General features: G+C 37.4%; 1 protein-coding gene across 1 annotated transcript; it reads right to left on the reverse strand.

The window, feature by feature from the left end:
- Positions 1–16,055: 16,055 nt before the first annotated feature.
- On the reverse strand, positions 16,056–16,264 carry LOC103107476 (large ribosomal subunit protein eL39). The gene has a single exon (XM_007516276.3). It carries the CDS (start codon positions 16,258–16,260, stop codon positions 16,105–16,107), a length of 156 nt encoding a protein of 51 aa, XP_007516338.1. The 5' UTR covers positions 16,261–16,264; the 3' UTR covers positions 16,056–16,104.
- Positions 16,265–17,263: the final 999 nt, after the last annotated feature.

Raw genomic sequence — 17,263 nt, forward strand, 5'->3', positions numbered from 1 at the left:
CACTGAAGGTAGACAAGCCTCATGAATGCCTACTTAAGTGATTCTTTGTTGTGTTAAGGACTTAGTCTTCTCTAATTGAGAAACTCCTTGAGAATATTTATGATAGTTCAATTCCTTAGATTGCTCTGCTTTCATTCAGATATGGAGAGTTAGGAAACTAACTTTTACTTTATCTCTTGATTTTTCTAAGGAGGATTCAGACACAGACTTATTTTGTGTGTGCTTCACCTAGCACTGCTGCTTCTGTCCAGTTGGCTTCAATGTCACAGAATGATTTCCCTTAAGTCCTTTGAGGAATATTGCCTTGCTATCAATTGGCTTATTTTTATAGCATAAGATGACACTGGTGGGGTCTTGACTAGGAATATCTTTCTTTTCTCCCTCTCTCTTTTTTTTAGCTTCTCTCTTTTTTTTTCCTTTTTTTTTTATTTGTAAAATGGAAACACTGATAAGACCATAGGATAAGAGGAATACAATTCCACACAGTTCCCACCACCAGAATTCCATATCCCCTTCCCTCCCCTCATAGCTTTCCTATTCTTTAACTGTCTGGGAGTATGAACCCATTATGAGGTACAGAAGGTGGAAGGCCATACTCCCAACCTGTCTCTCTCTTTACCTAGTGGGGCAGGGCTCTGGGGAAGTGGGGCTCCAGGAAATATTGGTGGGGCAGGGAGGCCCAGGGAAGTCAAGTTGGCATCACAATAGCATCTAGAACCTGGTGTCTGAAAGAGTTAAAATATAAAGCAGAACAAATTGTTGACTAATCATGAAACTAAAGAGTGGAATATTACAGAAGAAAATTCGGGGTTCTCTGTTTTGGAAATAGCTAGTCAGTCCATTTTAGGTATATTCCAAAGGGCCCATGACTTTTATTAGTTTTTGCTTGAGCCTGACATCTGATATGTAGGTGGACCCAGGTTGTTGTCTGGGGAGATGATATCATGGCTGGAAAAGGTGCAAGAAAGCTGGATCAGGGAAGAGAGTAGTTCCCAAATATGGGAAAGGTGTTAAATATTGTTGACTGTAAGTCCTATCAATTTGATCTGGGGCCCATATTCAGCATTGGAGCCTGTGTAACCTCTGCATCTCTGTAGGTCAGAGCTCCCATTCCGTGGTCATGAGTAGGAATGTTTCAAGTTGCACCAATTTCAGGACCCATCTTCCTCAGGTGGTAGATAGAGTATATTATCCAATCTCCCTTCGGAGGATGGAACATTCTCTACCATTGTTGGTCCAAATTAAGGGCAAGGTCATGTGGGGACCCACAAAGGGGTCTATTATGTTGTTCCTGGTGGAGATGACCAGTGATGATGGAGAGAGGGACCTATATGAGGTATAGGCCCATCATGTCTGTGTGGGAATCCCAGGCCTCCCTGACAAGGACCTCAGATGATGGGGTGACCTGATAGTAACTAAGGAGTCATTAATAAATCATGCCAGTCTCTTGCCCTTATTCAGCTTTTGTAGTCCTTACTTTGATAAGGTTAGCTTTGGAGTGACTGGGGGGAGTGTTACAGGAAGTAGGTGAGGAGGGTAGTATCTAGGTTTAAGTAGAAAATATTTCACTGGGTACTTTTATGGTATCTTTTCAGGTCTTTCTACTTGTTTGCTTCATTTATCAACTCACTGCAAACTATTGTGCAATTTTGCTTTCAGTTATATATTTTGCCCTAAATTGATGGATACTTATGGATATATGCCCTATCTTATGGGACCTGGTTTATATCTAGATTTTAGGGCTTTGTTAGGAAGTGAACCACCTGAAATGGAATTAAGGAGTCCTATGGGGAAGGAAAGGTTTCACCCAAATAATGAGGTTGAAAGGTTTACATTCTACACCTGATGCATCTGCACATAGTCTGAAGTGAAGCATGCCTAGGTGGTACTCCTTGCACTGGTTTGGTTGGTATCAGCAGATGCATTATCATTTATTATTAACTGAGAGAAGCATGCAGGAAAGTGAGCCCACCCTAGAGGTTCCAGGACTGGGGGAAATATGGACTTTATAGAGGAAGCAGGAGGTTCCTGCTCTGTTAGGGTTTAAGAAGGCAATGGATAGTTGTTGCTATAATCAAATTATTTGGCAAGTGGTTTGGCTTTGAAAATCACATTGTTAGGATTTGCTGTATCATATGCAACATCACTATAATTTATGTCCTTTGACATTATTTATAGATAGCTGTGTCTTATAGCATAACACCACTGTTTGCTTCTATTCTCCCTTGTCTAAGCTTTTAGAAGAGTCAACATTTCAGAGAATAAGTCATTATTTGAAGTGTATTAATATCCTAAGGACTCTATAACACCCAACCAAAAAGATAAGTGTACACCTGTGTTCACAGCAGCATAATTCACAATAGCTAATATCTGGAAACAAATCAGGTGCCATGATGAATGGCTGAGAAAGCTGTGGTATATGTATGTAATGGAATACTAGTCAGCTATTAAGAAAAATGAACCCACCTTCTCTGACCAACGTGGATGGAACTAAAAGGAATTATGTTAAGTGAGCTAAGTCAGAAAGACAAAGATGAGTATGGGATGATCCCACTCATAAACAGAAGTTGAGAAAGAAGAACAAAAAGGGAAACTCAAAGCAGGAGGATCTGACTGAATTCGGCATAGGGCACCAAAGTAAAAATCTCTGGGTGGAGGGTGAGAGTAGATGTTTATCTTCACTGGGGGTAGGGGGTGGTGAGGTTGGTACACAGACCTTTTGGTGGTGGGAACGGTGTTGATGTGCATTCCCATTAACTTGTAGTTAATAAATCATAAATCACTACTTAATTAATATGGTACAAGGAAAACTGATTAAATTTCTCAAACCTTTTGATGCACAGACCATAGTCGTAGTATATGTTCCTTTAATCTAAGCAATCTAACGTGTAATCAGACTGAATTTAATGGCGGTCTCAAATTGTTAATACATTTCAAATAATGACTTGTTCTGTGAAATGTTGACTCTTCTAAAAGCTTAGACAAGGGAGAATAGAAGCAACCAGCAGTGTTATTTTATAAGACACAGCCATATGTAAATAATGTCAAAGGACATAAATTATAGTGATGTTGCATATAATACAGCAAATCCTAACAATGCAATTTTCAAAGTTAACCCAATTGCCAAATAATTTGATTCTAGCAACAGCTATCCATTGCCTTCTTAAACACTAACAGAGCAGGAACCTCCTGCTTCCTCTGTAAAGCCCATATTTCCCCCAGTCCTGGAACCTCTAGGGTGAGGTTCACTTTCATACATGCTTCTTTCAACTCATACCAAATGATATAGCATCTGCTGTTCCCAACCTAATCAACCAATGAGTCCCACCTTGACATGCCACTTTGGACTATGTCCAGAGACATCAGGTGTGGAATGTCAACACTTCAACTTCATTACTAGGGTAAGAACTTTTTTTTTCTCATAGGATTCTCTAATTCCATTTCAGGTGGTTCAATTCCTAACAAACCCCCCCCCCCAAAAAAAAAGACTTCAATTTGGTAATCAGACAGTGAATTTTAACAGTGGGCTCAAATTGTTATTACATTTCTAATAAGGAATATTGTTTTTTATTTTATTTACTAATTTTCCCTTTTGTTGCCCTTGTTTTATTGTTGTAGTTATTATTGTTGTTGTTATTGATGTCATCGTTGTTGGATAGGAAAGAGGGAAATGGAGAGAGTAGGGGAAGACAGAGGGGAAGAGAAAGATAGACACCTGACTCACTGCCTGTGAAACAAGTCCCCTGCAGGTGGGGAGCTGGGGACTTGAACCAGGAACCTTAAGCCTGTCCTTGCACTTTGTGCCACATGTGCTTAACCTGCTGTGTTACCGCTGGACTCACATAAGGAATATTCTTAGACCACTTGTCACTGTTAGTGATTTGATAATATAATGGGCACTACTCTATCTCATCCCCATGACAGTAGAATAAATTCTACTTGAAGACCTTCATCAAAAGCATATGTTCTGAGTTTGTGTAGAGAAGTTACCTAAAATAAATTAATATCTAAGGCTCGTGAGATATCCTATTTGGAAGGGTGCACACTTTGGCATGGACATGGCTCAGGGTCAAACTTTGAGTCCTTATCACACTGGAAGATTACAGAACTTGTTGCTATAATGACTCTCTCTGTCTGACTAACAAAGTCAGCCTGGAGCAGGGAAATAATGTGTGTAAGAATATATATATATATATATGTATATATATATATATATATACATATATATATATGTTTGTGTGTGTATAGTTAATGCCCAATATGCATCAAAATATTCATATACTTTTCTTAAAATGTATACATGTTATGCTTTTTTTTTTTTTTTTTTAAAAAGATTTATTTATTTATTCATGAGAAAGATAGGAGAGAGAGGGAAAGGACCAGACAGTGCTCTGGTACATGTGCTGCCGGGGATTGAACTCGGGACCTCATGCTTGAGAGTCTAGTGCCTTAGCCACTGCACCATCTCCCAGACCACATGTTATGCTTTTTACAATAGAACAGTTATTTGCTTTAAATTCTATTTCATTAAGAAATTAAGTATTAAAATTTCCTGATGGTCTCTCTTTTTTAAGCAAATGACAAGGATTAATTCTCTTACTATACACATTGCTCTGGCTATTAAGGTTGTTCTTTAACTTATAAAAGACTTTGAGATACACATATAGTAAGGTTGACCTGAGAAAAGTCCTAATATTTAAGCGTAGGTCCTATTCAGTCATATTTCTAGGACACTTTCTTATACTCCTAAAAGATCCTATCTCTATTTATAACCCATTTTAGAGACCATCCCAACTTTGTGGAGACCTCTTATCTGGTGAAATACTTAGAATTTTCAGCATAGACACCATTTACAGCAAATAAGAAAAAAAAAAAAAAACCTGTTAAAGCACCTGCCCTTTTAACTAACACACAATAAAAGTGAGTTAATTAAGAAAGGATTGTATTTCATACTTTCAATTTCCTTGCCCTTTTAAACAATTCAAGCAAGAACTAAGTTAATTAAAAAGATAAAGTAGTTCCTATTCTTCTAATATTCCTAGAGGTTTGAGAACTCTAGAGTTAATATTTGTGATGTAACAATAGGGAAGTACCTCTATTCTATTAATCTTTTTTTTTTTTTTTTGCCTATTCTACTGGAAGAAAATCAGGCCCTTCTCATTTTTCAAATTGTCCTTCAGAGGAAGGCCTACTCCTCATCTGGACCCTAAAGGTATTTTTCTGGCTGTTTCTAAGCATTTCCTCATCCAGGATAAATATTTTCAGGCTCTTCAAATCCTCTTATGTTTATACAATATGATCACAAGCTTTTTCCTCTCTTCATTTTATACCAACTGGTAAGGACTGACTCATACAGTTGGAACTATCTTTAATGATTGAATTAATGTCTAAATGGGGACTTAGTAAATGTGACACAAAGGGTCTCAGCACCCTGGATAAGTATGTATATATATGATAGGGAGTGTCAGAGAGAGAAAGATACCACAACACTGAAGCCCACCCTCTCTATGCCCCCTCCAATGTGTTGGGGTCCAGCTGGAGTTTGCATTGTGAAGAGGGTAAAGCAGGTGTACTACACAGGCGAGCCATCTTGTGGCCTCATACAATGGAGACTTGAAAAGTCTTGTGCAGTGAGGCTTTTATTTGGTGTCCTGAGTCACCATGGGAATGAATCTATGTTGAATTGGGTAGTTACATAGCAGAGCACTCCCATCAGGCGAGGTCATCACAGGTACATTGCAAGAGCCTTAGAGACCCAGTGACTACACTCACAAGTATAAACCCAGTTAAGCCCAAAAGAAAAACCAGTCAACTAAGTACAGCTTAAATTGTCAACTCACAGATTCATAAAATTAATGCATCTCTATTATTTTAAGTTTATAAGCCTCAGTGTTATTTTTCACACAGTAATATCTGGTTGATGAACAGACCTGTCATTAGATGTTGACAAATGGGGGCCCTAGGCCCAAGTGACTCATAGGCCACTATAATTTGTGATTCCTTTTTAAGAGTATGTTAATTTTCCCTAAGTGCCTGTGACAGGTGGACTGCTACACACCCATTACTTCCTTTGAAGTGATCCTCAAAATAACTCCTTCCCTTGACAAAAGGAAAATAGCAACTGTTAAAATATCATGAACAAGGAACAATAAATTAGGAATGAGACTAGAAGCATAATTATAGAAACAGAAGTGAGCAACTGTGTGGAAACTCTTAAATTCAAACAAGCAAACAAAAAAGCACCAGGAAGAGATGAGAGGCTTTACTCAAGTATCAGCAGCTGGCTTGTGAACCATTATTTGCCTGATAAAATGATGGAAATAACTATAAAAATAAAGCAACATAATGATTCCAGAACAGAGGACTACTTCACTTTTTTAAAAATGATTCCATTATTTAACCTTTCTCAGACAACAAAAGGAAAATGAAAATCTCTCCAATTAATTGTAAGTTTAGGAATAATGTTGAAGTAACATATACAGATAAAGTAAGCAATTTGTACATGAGCATTATAATTTAATTCACATTCATGATTAGCAAAATAGTAGCAATTAGAATCTAATAGCAATAGGTCAAATGAGGGTGTATTCGTTTTCCTGAGGCTATCATTACAAAATGCAGCAAACTGCATGTCATTACATCATAGAAACTTAACTCCTGCTTTCTGGTGCTAAAATTCTAACATTAGGATATTAAGAGATACATCTTGAGTTTTAGGAAGGAACAATCCACCAAGTGAAAATGGTATTATGAACTAGAGCAGAGGTGGGTTGTCTCATTTGGTTTGGCCTTGCAAGGCAGAAGTAGGTAGGACTCAAAATCCAATAAATCCAGGGACCTTTTTTTCATAGCAACATTAGGTGTTAGCTGTGTTTAATTTCTATTTTTTCTTTTAAATTCTTATTTATAAATAGGAAACATTGACAAAAACCACAGGATAAGAGGGGTACAACTCCACATAATTCCCACCAACAGAACTCTGTAACCCACCCCGTCCCCTGATAGCTTTCCTATTCTTTATCCCTCTGGGAGCATGGACCAAGGGACATTATGGGGTGCAGAAGGTAGAAGGTCTGGCTTCTGTAATTGTTTCCCTGATGAACATGGGCATTGGCAGTTTGATCTATAATCCCAACCTCTCTCTCTCTTTCCCTAGTGGAGTGGGGTTCTGGGGAAGCTGGGCTCTAGGAAACATTGGTGGGATCGTCTGCCCAGGGAAGTCAGACCGGCATCATGTTAGCATCTTGGAACCTGGTGGCTGAAAAAAGAGTTAATATATAGAGCCAAACAAATTGTTGACTAATCATGAACCTAAAGGCTGGAATAATTCAGATGAAGAGTTGGAGGAATCTTTGTTTTAAGTTGATATTTTTGTACATCTCATAAATGATGTTACAAATATCCAATGGCCCTTGGCAGAGAACAGTTTCCCTACTCCTGAGTTAGAGGCTTAATTTGATAATGAAAAATAGCTGGATGTTGTAAAATACAACAAGAAGCTCTTACAGCAAAATTTAAATAATGTGAAACTAAAAACCTATGATCAAAATAACAGCCATTTTCTCATAAAATATTTAGGAGAAACAGCAATATGAGTAACTATAATTTTTTAATTATATCAACTACAGATCTTACTCTAAATAATGTATCACTAAAGTCTGATACTAAAATTAGAGAAGTGGGGAAAGAGGTTGTCTCTAATTCTGAATACTTAAGGTCATCTTAGATCTATCAGTATAGTCAGTATGCAAAAAATTAGAAATTGGAGTGTTCTGGGAGGTGGCGCAGTGGATAAAGCATTGGACTCTCAAGCATGAGGTCCTGAGTTGAATCCCCGGCAGCACATGTACCAGAGTGATGTCTGATTCTTTCTCTCTCCACCTATCTTTCTCATTAATAAATAAATAAAAACTTGAAAAAAATTAGAAATTGGAATAAGTGAGGTCCATGAGGAAGTGCAGTGGTTACAACTTTGGACTCTCAAGCATAAGGTACTGAGTTTGATTTCCTGGCAGGCATGTACTAGAGTGATGTTCTGGTTCTCTTTTTCACTTTCCCCTTACATATGTCACTAATAAATAAAATCTTTAAAAACTAATAAACATCAAGGACAGGTGGTGGCGCACCTGGTTGAGCGCTCACATTACAGTGAGCAAGGACTCAGGTTAGAGCCCCTGGTCACCACCTGCAGGGGGAAAGCTTCATGAGTGGTGAAGCAGTGCTGCAGGTGTCTCTTTGTCTCCCTCCCTCTCTGACCTCCCCCTCCTTCTCTGTCCTCCCCCTCCCTCTCAATTTCTGGCTGTATCTATTCAATAAATATATAAAGACAATAAAAAGTTAAAAATAATAATAATAATAATCATGATGCAATACTCTGCTCCAAGTCCACATTTCACTTTGTGTTCTCCTTCCCTGTGAGATAATTTGGTAGTCTTTCTCTTTTTGGTTTACTTCACTCAACATGATGTCTTCAAGTAATGATGGCACTGTAGACCATTAACCTCTCCTCCTCCCAATAAAAAAAAATAAAGGATAGAAAAAGAAAAAGAATAAGCATTGTAGCAGAAGGAAGTTTAATCTTGCTGATATGTTTGCATGTCTAGACTAAATCTAGTTAAAAGTGAACAGAAAAATTACAAAATAAAAAGAGTATTGCATCATCTTTATTATTTTTAAAGGTTTTATCCTATAATTCATAAGATATTTTGATAAATGAACATTTACTAATATTACAATCATTGAATGAGCACAACTGATCACAGGCTATTGAAATCAATAATATAATACACAATATACACATACTAACATATTCTAGCTGTATTAACTCTCAAATAGTAATGGAAAAAATTTCCTTCACATTACTCAGCAGGACTTATACAAAAGAAACAATACACGTAATAATTGTGAAATGCATCAATGTATACAGAAAGAAGTAGAATGATATATATTCTCAGAGCAGAAGATATAGTATTAATATATGCTCTATCTTCTCACAATTAATCTTTGTGTTTAATGCCATTTCAGTTAGAGTTCCCCGTTCAAATGATTATTTTTAGGAAATGAGTAAGGCTGTTTTAAGTTTCATATAAAAATACCTTAACTCAGACATAGATAATTATGAAAAGAAAGATTAAGAAAAAAATGACTTTATTTGATATTTGAAAGAAATATAAACGTGCTGCCATGAATTAAACATATCAAAGACTAGATATGAGATCAATGAAACAGTGAGTTTAACCTATCCTCCCTATTTGAGTACAGTGTTACTTTGATTCAGAGAGACTAAAATGACACAACTATATTTAGTTTGGAATTAAAAAAATCAGCTATCTATTACGTTTAAGAATCTAAACACAAAATAACAATGGCAAAAGTGACTTTAGGAAAGAATCTATATGTCCTACACCCTTAAGAGGAGAAGACCTTGTAACAAAGTGAAACATTCAGAATCACTGAAACATAGTCAATGACTGCCACCTCTCCAGATTCAAAGGAGGTCTCGAAACTTTACATCAGGCTCAACCTGACGCTGTTGACTGGCTATGGAAGAAGGGCAAACGCTAGAAGAAGAAGAACTGAAACATAACTGTACAAAATGAAGTTTGTAGGACTGTGCGGTGGGGCACCTGGTAAAGTGCACATAACACTAAGCTAAAGGACAGGTGTTCCAGCCCTGCCTCCCCCCTAGCCTAAAGGCTGGATGCTTCATAACTGGTGAAGCAGGTTCTGCATGTTTCTTTCTCTCTTTATCTCCTCTCCCTTCTAAATTTCACTCTGTCTTGTCAAAATAGAAAGGAAAAAAAAAAAAAAAGGAAAACAATGGCCACAGTAAGTGGTGCATTTGCAATGTTGGAACTGAGGCTCAGTGATAAGCCTGGTAGCAATAAAAAATGTAAAAAAAAAAGTTGAATATGGGCCCCAGATCAGATCAAATCTATGGGTTTTACAGCCAACAATATATATATTATTGTAGTTATTATTATTGTTGTTGTTATTGGTGTCTTTGTTGTTGGATAGGACAGAGAGAAATGGAGAGAGGAGGGGAAGACAGAAAGGGGGTGAGAAAGATAGACACCTGCAGACCTGCTTCACCACGTGTGAAGCTATTCCCATGCAGATGGGGAGCTGGGGTCTCAAACCAGGAACCTTAGGATGGTCCTTGTGCTTTGCACCATGTGCGTTTAACCCACCCGACTCCCTTACAGTAAAAAATATTTATATACCTTTCCCATATTTAGGAGCTACTCTCTTTCCTGATCCAGCTTTCTGGTCCTTTTTCCAGCCATGACATCATCTCGCCAGACAATAACTTGGATCTACCTGCATATCAGATGTCAGGCTCAGGAAAAAGAAACACACACACACACACACACACACACACACACACACACACACACACACCAAACTAGTATAGTTATGGGCTCTTTGGAATATAACTAAAATAACTACCTACAAAACGGAGACCCTCCTCCCCAACTCTTCATATGAACCATTCCAATCTTTAGGTTCATAATTAAGTCAACAATTTGTTTGGCTCTTTATGCTAACTCTTTTTTTGAGTCACCAGGTCCCAGATGCTAGCATGAGGTCAAACTGACTATAATTAAAAAAAAATTAAATTAAATTAAAATTAAAAAAAGTACTATAATTATATGCTTGACATGCCAAGCTGTGTTCTAAAGTTTTTGTATGTGTTCTGTAATTCATTACTTATAGCAATCTTTTAGAAAGTTACTTATCTTTTCAAAACCACTTACAATATCTCTTTTCTAATCACAAAATTTCTATGGCTGACTTAGCTCTCTACTGCTCCAAAATAAAGTAGATAGTCTGAAACTTAAAGCTCTTTACAAGGATCTATTTTGTCTTGATGATATTATCTCTGACTATTTGCTCTGAAGAACTGAACCTACTATTCTCCCAATTTTCTTTGTGTCCTTACTTCAATAATAAATTCTGCTTTTGATACTGTCTTTACACCACTGTTTCTAAACTGAAAATTTTTTTTCAAGCTCTATTTTTCTCCAGTAATCTTTCCTGATCTAGATCAGGTGTAATCTCACCTATGTTAAATCCCTTTACAACTTATTGGATGCTTTTCTTGAGAAGTAATAGTGAATTTCCTATTGTAGGATAAGCTTCTCTACAACAGAGAACATGTTTCATTTGTCCCTAAAATATTTAGGGTAGAATAATTGTTTGACATTAAAAGGGCAGGGGTGGGGGGTGGGGTGGGCTCTGCTAACCTGACCAGTATTTCCTATACAGTGTTTTTTGTAGTGGCTTTTCAAACTTTATAGTCAAAACTTCTTAATGTAGAATATGAAATCTGACATGACTTACTATTCTAGTCTGTTATAGCTGCACTCTTATTTAAAGTATTCCTAGTTTAACTATGTTTTCTTAGATACATTTATCTTTTTTTTGTATTCTGGATTTTTATTTCAAAAATAAGGGCCATGGAATCCTCGTGGTGGGAAATGTGTGGAATTTTACCTCTCTTATCCTATGGTTTTTGTCGATATTTTCTATTTTTTTTTAAATAAATAAACTAAAAAAGGAAAGAAAGGAATTCCAATATGAATGAGGCCGCTATATAACACATTAACATGAATATTTTCCTTTGATCATTTTTCACTTATGTAACTGAAGTATTTTAAGGACAGAAAGTGAGAAGGGAGTGGGAGATAGGAAGAGGGAGGGAGAGAGAGAGAGAGAGAGAGAGAGAGAGAGAGGGAGAGATGGAGAGAGATACAGTTCTTATGTGCTTTCAGTATGTGAATTGGGAGAAAATAAACTAAACCTCAGATACAGATTATCATTAAGAAGACATTCCTAATTTGGTCATCTTGCCCTGGTTTATAGTGAATAAAAACAATGGGACATTCTTCTCAAATAATTTCAAAATTATATTTAAAGGTAATAGTTTTATGTTAATTTTAAAAGACCATATTACTATATATGCTTAAAGACAAAACAGTGATTTCCACTAAATTGTTGATTTTTTTTTCATACTGTCAGCTTGATAATTTGTCCTTTGTGAATCATTCAAAATTTTATAGATTAAAAAAAAACCCCTACATATTCACCCAGATAACTCCAGTGTGTAAATTATATCCTGGGGATAAATTAAGTATATTGAGGAGAACATTAACAGCTTCTGTTCACAAGGGTACCATTGAGGAAATTACTACTCTAACATAGTATACAACACCAGTGAGGCTAAAATGAGTTCCAATAGTTCTCCAAATTATAAAACAAAGTCCCTAATAATGATTTATACAGACAATATTGCTAATTTGTGTTTTTTAATGTTCTGTTAGATAGTTTTTGCTTGCTAGGCCTTTTTTTTTTTTTATTCAACTGGAAGGTTAAGTTTTAAGTAACTAATCCAAACTTGCTCAAACCATGTATGAAGAAATGTTGATTTCTTCAGGAATTGATAGATACTATTGTTTTTTAAAGAGGGGTGAGATGCATTTCTTGATCAAAACAGTTTGGTAAACATAATGTTACGTAAAGTTAAGTACCCTTATTAATTAACAAATTTCAGTGTTTGTTCATTGTTATTGTTTATGTGAGTGTGTAGAAGGGCTTTATTCATGAGTGATTTCACAGCACTTAGTAGTGAACTTTCCACTAAGAAAGATGAGAGAGAAAGAGAGAGAGAGAGAGAGAGAGAGAGAGAGAGAATGGGAATGAAACATCACAACGATGGAGCTTCCTCTAGTGCCATGGCACTCCCATGTAGTGCTGGATCTCAAACTTGAACCTTGTGTATGATTAGGTAATTTTAAAGTATGATTCTTTACTCTTTGATTTTTGCCCAGTTCTGGAAGTCTACTCAGAAAACTAGCAAGAAAAAAATCATGTTTATCTGTGCAGAAATTTCAGATATGGAACTGAGCAATTTTTACTAAAGTTCATTAGTTTGAAAAGGTCTTTCTGGCTATTTTAATTTTTCTAAAAATTGTTAATTATTTTTCATGATGTTTTTCCTGTGCCATTATAGACCACCAAATCTATGAAGAGGAGTATCTCTCTATGGGTGTGATGCTAAATAAGTGTTTACTGAAAGCCTCAAAATGAAAAGTTTCTGCACAATGAAAGGAACCATCACCAAAATAGAAAGACATGCCACTGAATGGGAGATGATTTTTACAAATTGTACACCAGATAAGAAGTTCACAAATAAAGTATATAAAGAACTTATGGGCAGGGGAGAGAGCATAATGATTGTGCAAACAGACTCTCATATCTGAGACTCTGAAGCCCTAGGTTCAAAACCCCCCCCCCCATATCACCATAAACTAGGGCTGAGCAGTGCCCTGGTTAAAAAAAAGAAAGAAAGAAAGAAAGAAAGAAACAACAAGAATTTACAAAACTTGTCAATAAAATAATCTCATTCAAGAATGGGAAGAAGGCCATGTATGTGACTCAGGTTTGAATCAATTCCCCACTGTATTTGAGAAAACTTCCTTACTAGTTAACTCTAGGTCTTGTCACTATCTTTTTATCTGGAAAAGTCATCCTAGAGTCGTAAACTTCACTAATAACTTTAAAAACGAAGAAAGAGAAAATAGGAAGAGGACACAGAATCTTCATAAAAGAAAGATGGTCAACATAAAAAAAATCCTTAAAATCATTGACTATCAGAGAAATGCAATTGAAGACAATGAGCTACCACTTTACACCTATAAGAATATTATATATTTGAAAGGACCAAACAACACATGTTGGTGAGGATGCAGGAAAAAAGAATGCTTGGATACTATTGGTGGGAATATATACTGATTCAATCCCTGTGGAAGAAAATCTGGAGGTGCCACATTAGAAATGGATTTACCCTATAATTCAGCAAACACTTTTTTTGGATCTACCCAAAGAAAAGCAGACAACTATCCAATGAGATTTATGTACATCTATGTTTATAATAATAATTTCTGTAATAGCCCAAACATGGAAAATACTCAACAGTTTAATGGTTAAGAAAGTTGTGAGATATCTAATGGAATCATACTTAACTATAAAAATGTATGAAATAATCTCCTTTGCTTCATCTTGGATGACATTTGAAAGAATAATATTGGTTGGCTTCACAGGCGGGAGACAGAGACGACCAGAAACTCATGGCTGAGTTGAGAACGCAGTTTAATCTTTATTTATGAGCAGGCAAGCAGTCCAACAACCTAATCACAACACAATGGGCTCCTCCATCTCTCTCCTCCTGCCGCACCAAAGAAGTACGTAGGATGGGGGCGGGGAGAAGGAAGAAGCTCGAAACTAGCAAGGACTAAACCAAAATCTCTCGGAGGCAGGGGGAGTGAGACCAAACCAATGTAACAGAATGACCATGTAAATAGACCACAATGTCAAGCATTGTAACAAAAAGGATCCCAGAAGGAGAACTAGAAGTAGACCAACAAGATCAGTCAGAAGCAAAAGGGTGAATACAAATTGATGTCATTCATAAGTGTTACTATAGCTATATGTAAATAGCATTAAAGGACATTAATTATGGTGAGGTCTTGTATGAGACAGCAAATCATAACAATGGGATTTTCAAAGTTAACCCATTTGCCAAATAACTTGGTTATAACAATAACTATCTATTGCCTTCTTAAACCGTTAGACAGTAGGAACCTTCCCCTTTCTCTATAAGGCCCATATATCTCCCAGTTCTGGAACCTCTAGGGTAGGGCTTAATTTCCTACATGCTTCTCTCAATCCATACCAACTGATACTGCATCTGCTGATCCCAATCTAGTCAATGCAGCCAGTACTACCTTGGTATGTTTCACTTTGGACTGTGTCCAGAGATGTCAGGTGTGAAATGGCAACCCTTCAGCTACATTACTCTAGTGAGACCTTTCCGAGCTCATAGGACTCCTTAGTTCCATTTTGGGTGGCGCACTTCTTAAAAAACCTCAAAACCTAGATATAGAACAGAGTCCATGAAATAAGGCTTATGTACACATGTATACATAAGTTGAGGGAAAATACATACCTTAAAGCAAAAAGTGCACAATAGTTTGCAGTAAGTCAATAAATTCAGCAAGCAAGTAGAAAGACCTAAAAAGACACCATAAAACACCTAATCAAATAGTTTCTACTTAGATCTAGATACCCTCCTCACCTATCTCTATTACATTTCCCTCATCCACTCCAAAGTTAACCTTGTCAGATAGACAAAGTAAAAACTATAAAAGCTGAATAAGGGCAAGAGACTGGCATACTTTAAGGATGACTCTTTAGTCACTACCAGGCCACCCCATCACCTGGGGCAGTAGTCAGGGAGTCCTAGTATTCCCACACAAACATGATGAGCCTAGACCTCTAAAAGATCCCTCTCTCCACTGTCACTGGTCATCTCCATGAGGAACAACATAATGGACACCTTTGTGGGCCCCCATAGGATCTTACCCTCAATATGGATCAACAATGGTAGGGAATGTTCCATTCTCCTAAGGGAGGTTGGATAACATACTCTTAACTATCACACGAGGAAGTTGGGTCCTGAAATTAGTGCAGCCTGGAATGTTCCTAGCCATGACCACAGAATGTGAGCTCAGACCTACAGGGATGCAGAGGTTGCACAGGCTCCTGTGATGAATATGGGCCCCTGATCAAATCGATGAGTTTACACTTAACAATATTTATATACTTTCCCATATTGGGAGCTATTCTCTTCCCTGATCCAACTTCTTAGGCCTTTTTCCAAATATGGCACAATCTCCCCAGACAGTAACTGGATCCACCTGCATATTTGATGTCAGGAGAAGGCGAAAACTTGTAAAGTCTTGGGTCCCATGGAATATACCTAAAATAGACCTACCAGCTTTTTCTAAAACTGAGGCCCCAAATCTTCATCTGAACTACTCCAGCCTTTAGTTCATGATTAATCAACAATTTTGTTTTAGTTATTTAAGAAAGGAGACATTTTTTTTTAAATAGCTCACATATTTATTGTTACTGAGTCAGGTAACAGGAAGAGATACAAAGCCGAGTGGGGTCCTTAATCAAGTGTGCAAGACAACAGAGCTCCGCCCAAAATCCTAGCAGTCTATCCCAGCATAAACATATGCGAATCTTAGAGAGGAATCCTTATAGACCCAGCTTTGTTCTTCTCCAGTGTCTCCTCTTAGAGTTGTACCTGATCTTATTACCAGTTTTCATCCGAATCCACTGAGGAATAGGACGGTTCTGCTTTTGCTTCTTAGCCAGGAAGCGCTTGATTCTGAAAGTCTTGTGGGAAGACATGGCGAAACCCTGTGGTGAAGGGGAGGGTGTACATTGCGCTTCCCGGCATGGTAGGGGGTGGGTGGTGAGGATGGGACAGTCTTTTGGTGGTGGGAGTGGTGTTTATGTAAAAAATTTAAAAAAAAAAAGAAAGAAAGGAGACATTAACAAAATCATAGGATGGGGGGGTACAACTCCACACAGTTCCCACCACCCAATCTCCATATCCCAGATGAGTGGCTGAGAAAGCTGTGGTATATATACACAGTGGAATACTACACAGCTACTAAGAACAATGAACTCAACTTCTCTGACCCATCTTGGTCAGAGCTAGAAGGAATATGTTAAGTGAGCTAAGTCAGAAAGATAAAGATGAGTATGGGATGATCCCACTCATCAACAGAAGTTGAGAAAGAAGATCAGAAAGGGAAACTAAAAGTTGTTCTTTTTTTATATCTTTTTAAAAATTTATTTATTTATAAAATGGAAACATTGACGAGACCATATTATAACAGTTGTATAATTCCCACCACCAGAGCTATGTATCCCCTCTACTCCTCTGATAGCTTTCCTAGTCTCTAACCCTTTGGGAGTATGGACCCAGCTTTATATCTTAACTCTTTTTCAGCCACCAGGTTCCAGATGCTACCATGATGTCAATCTGACTTCCCTGAGCAGGTGACCCCACCAATGTGTCCTGGAGCCCCACCTCCCCAGACCCTTGCCCCACTAGGGAAAGAGAGAGACAGGCTAGGAGTATGATCTACCTGTTAATGTCCATGTTTAGTGTGGTGGGGAAGCAATTACAGAAACCAGACCTTCTACCTTCTGCACCCCATAAGGATCCTGGGTCCATACTCCCAGAGGGATAAAGAATAGAAAAGCTATCACGGGAGGGAATAGGATAGGGAGCTCTGGTGGTGGGAACTGTGGGTAATTGTACTCCTCTTATCCTATAGTCTTGTCAGTATTTCCTATTTATAAATGAAAATTGAAAACAAAAAAGAAACAAAAGAGGGGTGGG

Source organism: Erinaceus europaeus, chromosome 2 (genome assembly GCF_950295315.1).
Source record: "Erinaceus europaeus chromosome 2, mEriEur2.1, whole genome shotgun sequence".
NCBI lineage: Eukaryota > Metazoa > Chordata > Mammalia > Eulipotyphla > Erinaceidae > Erinaceus > Erinaceus europaeus.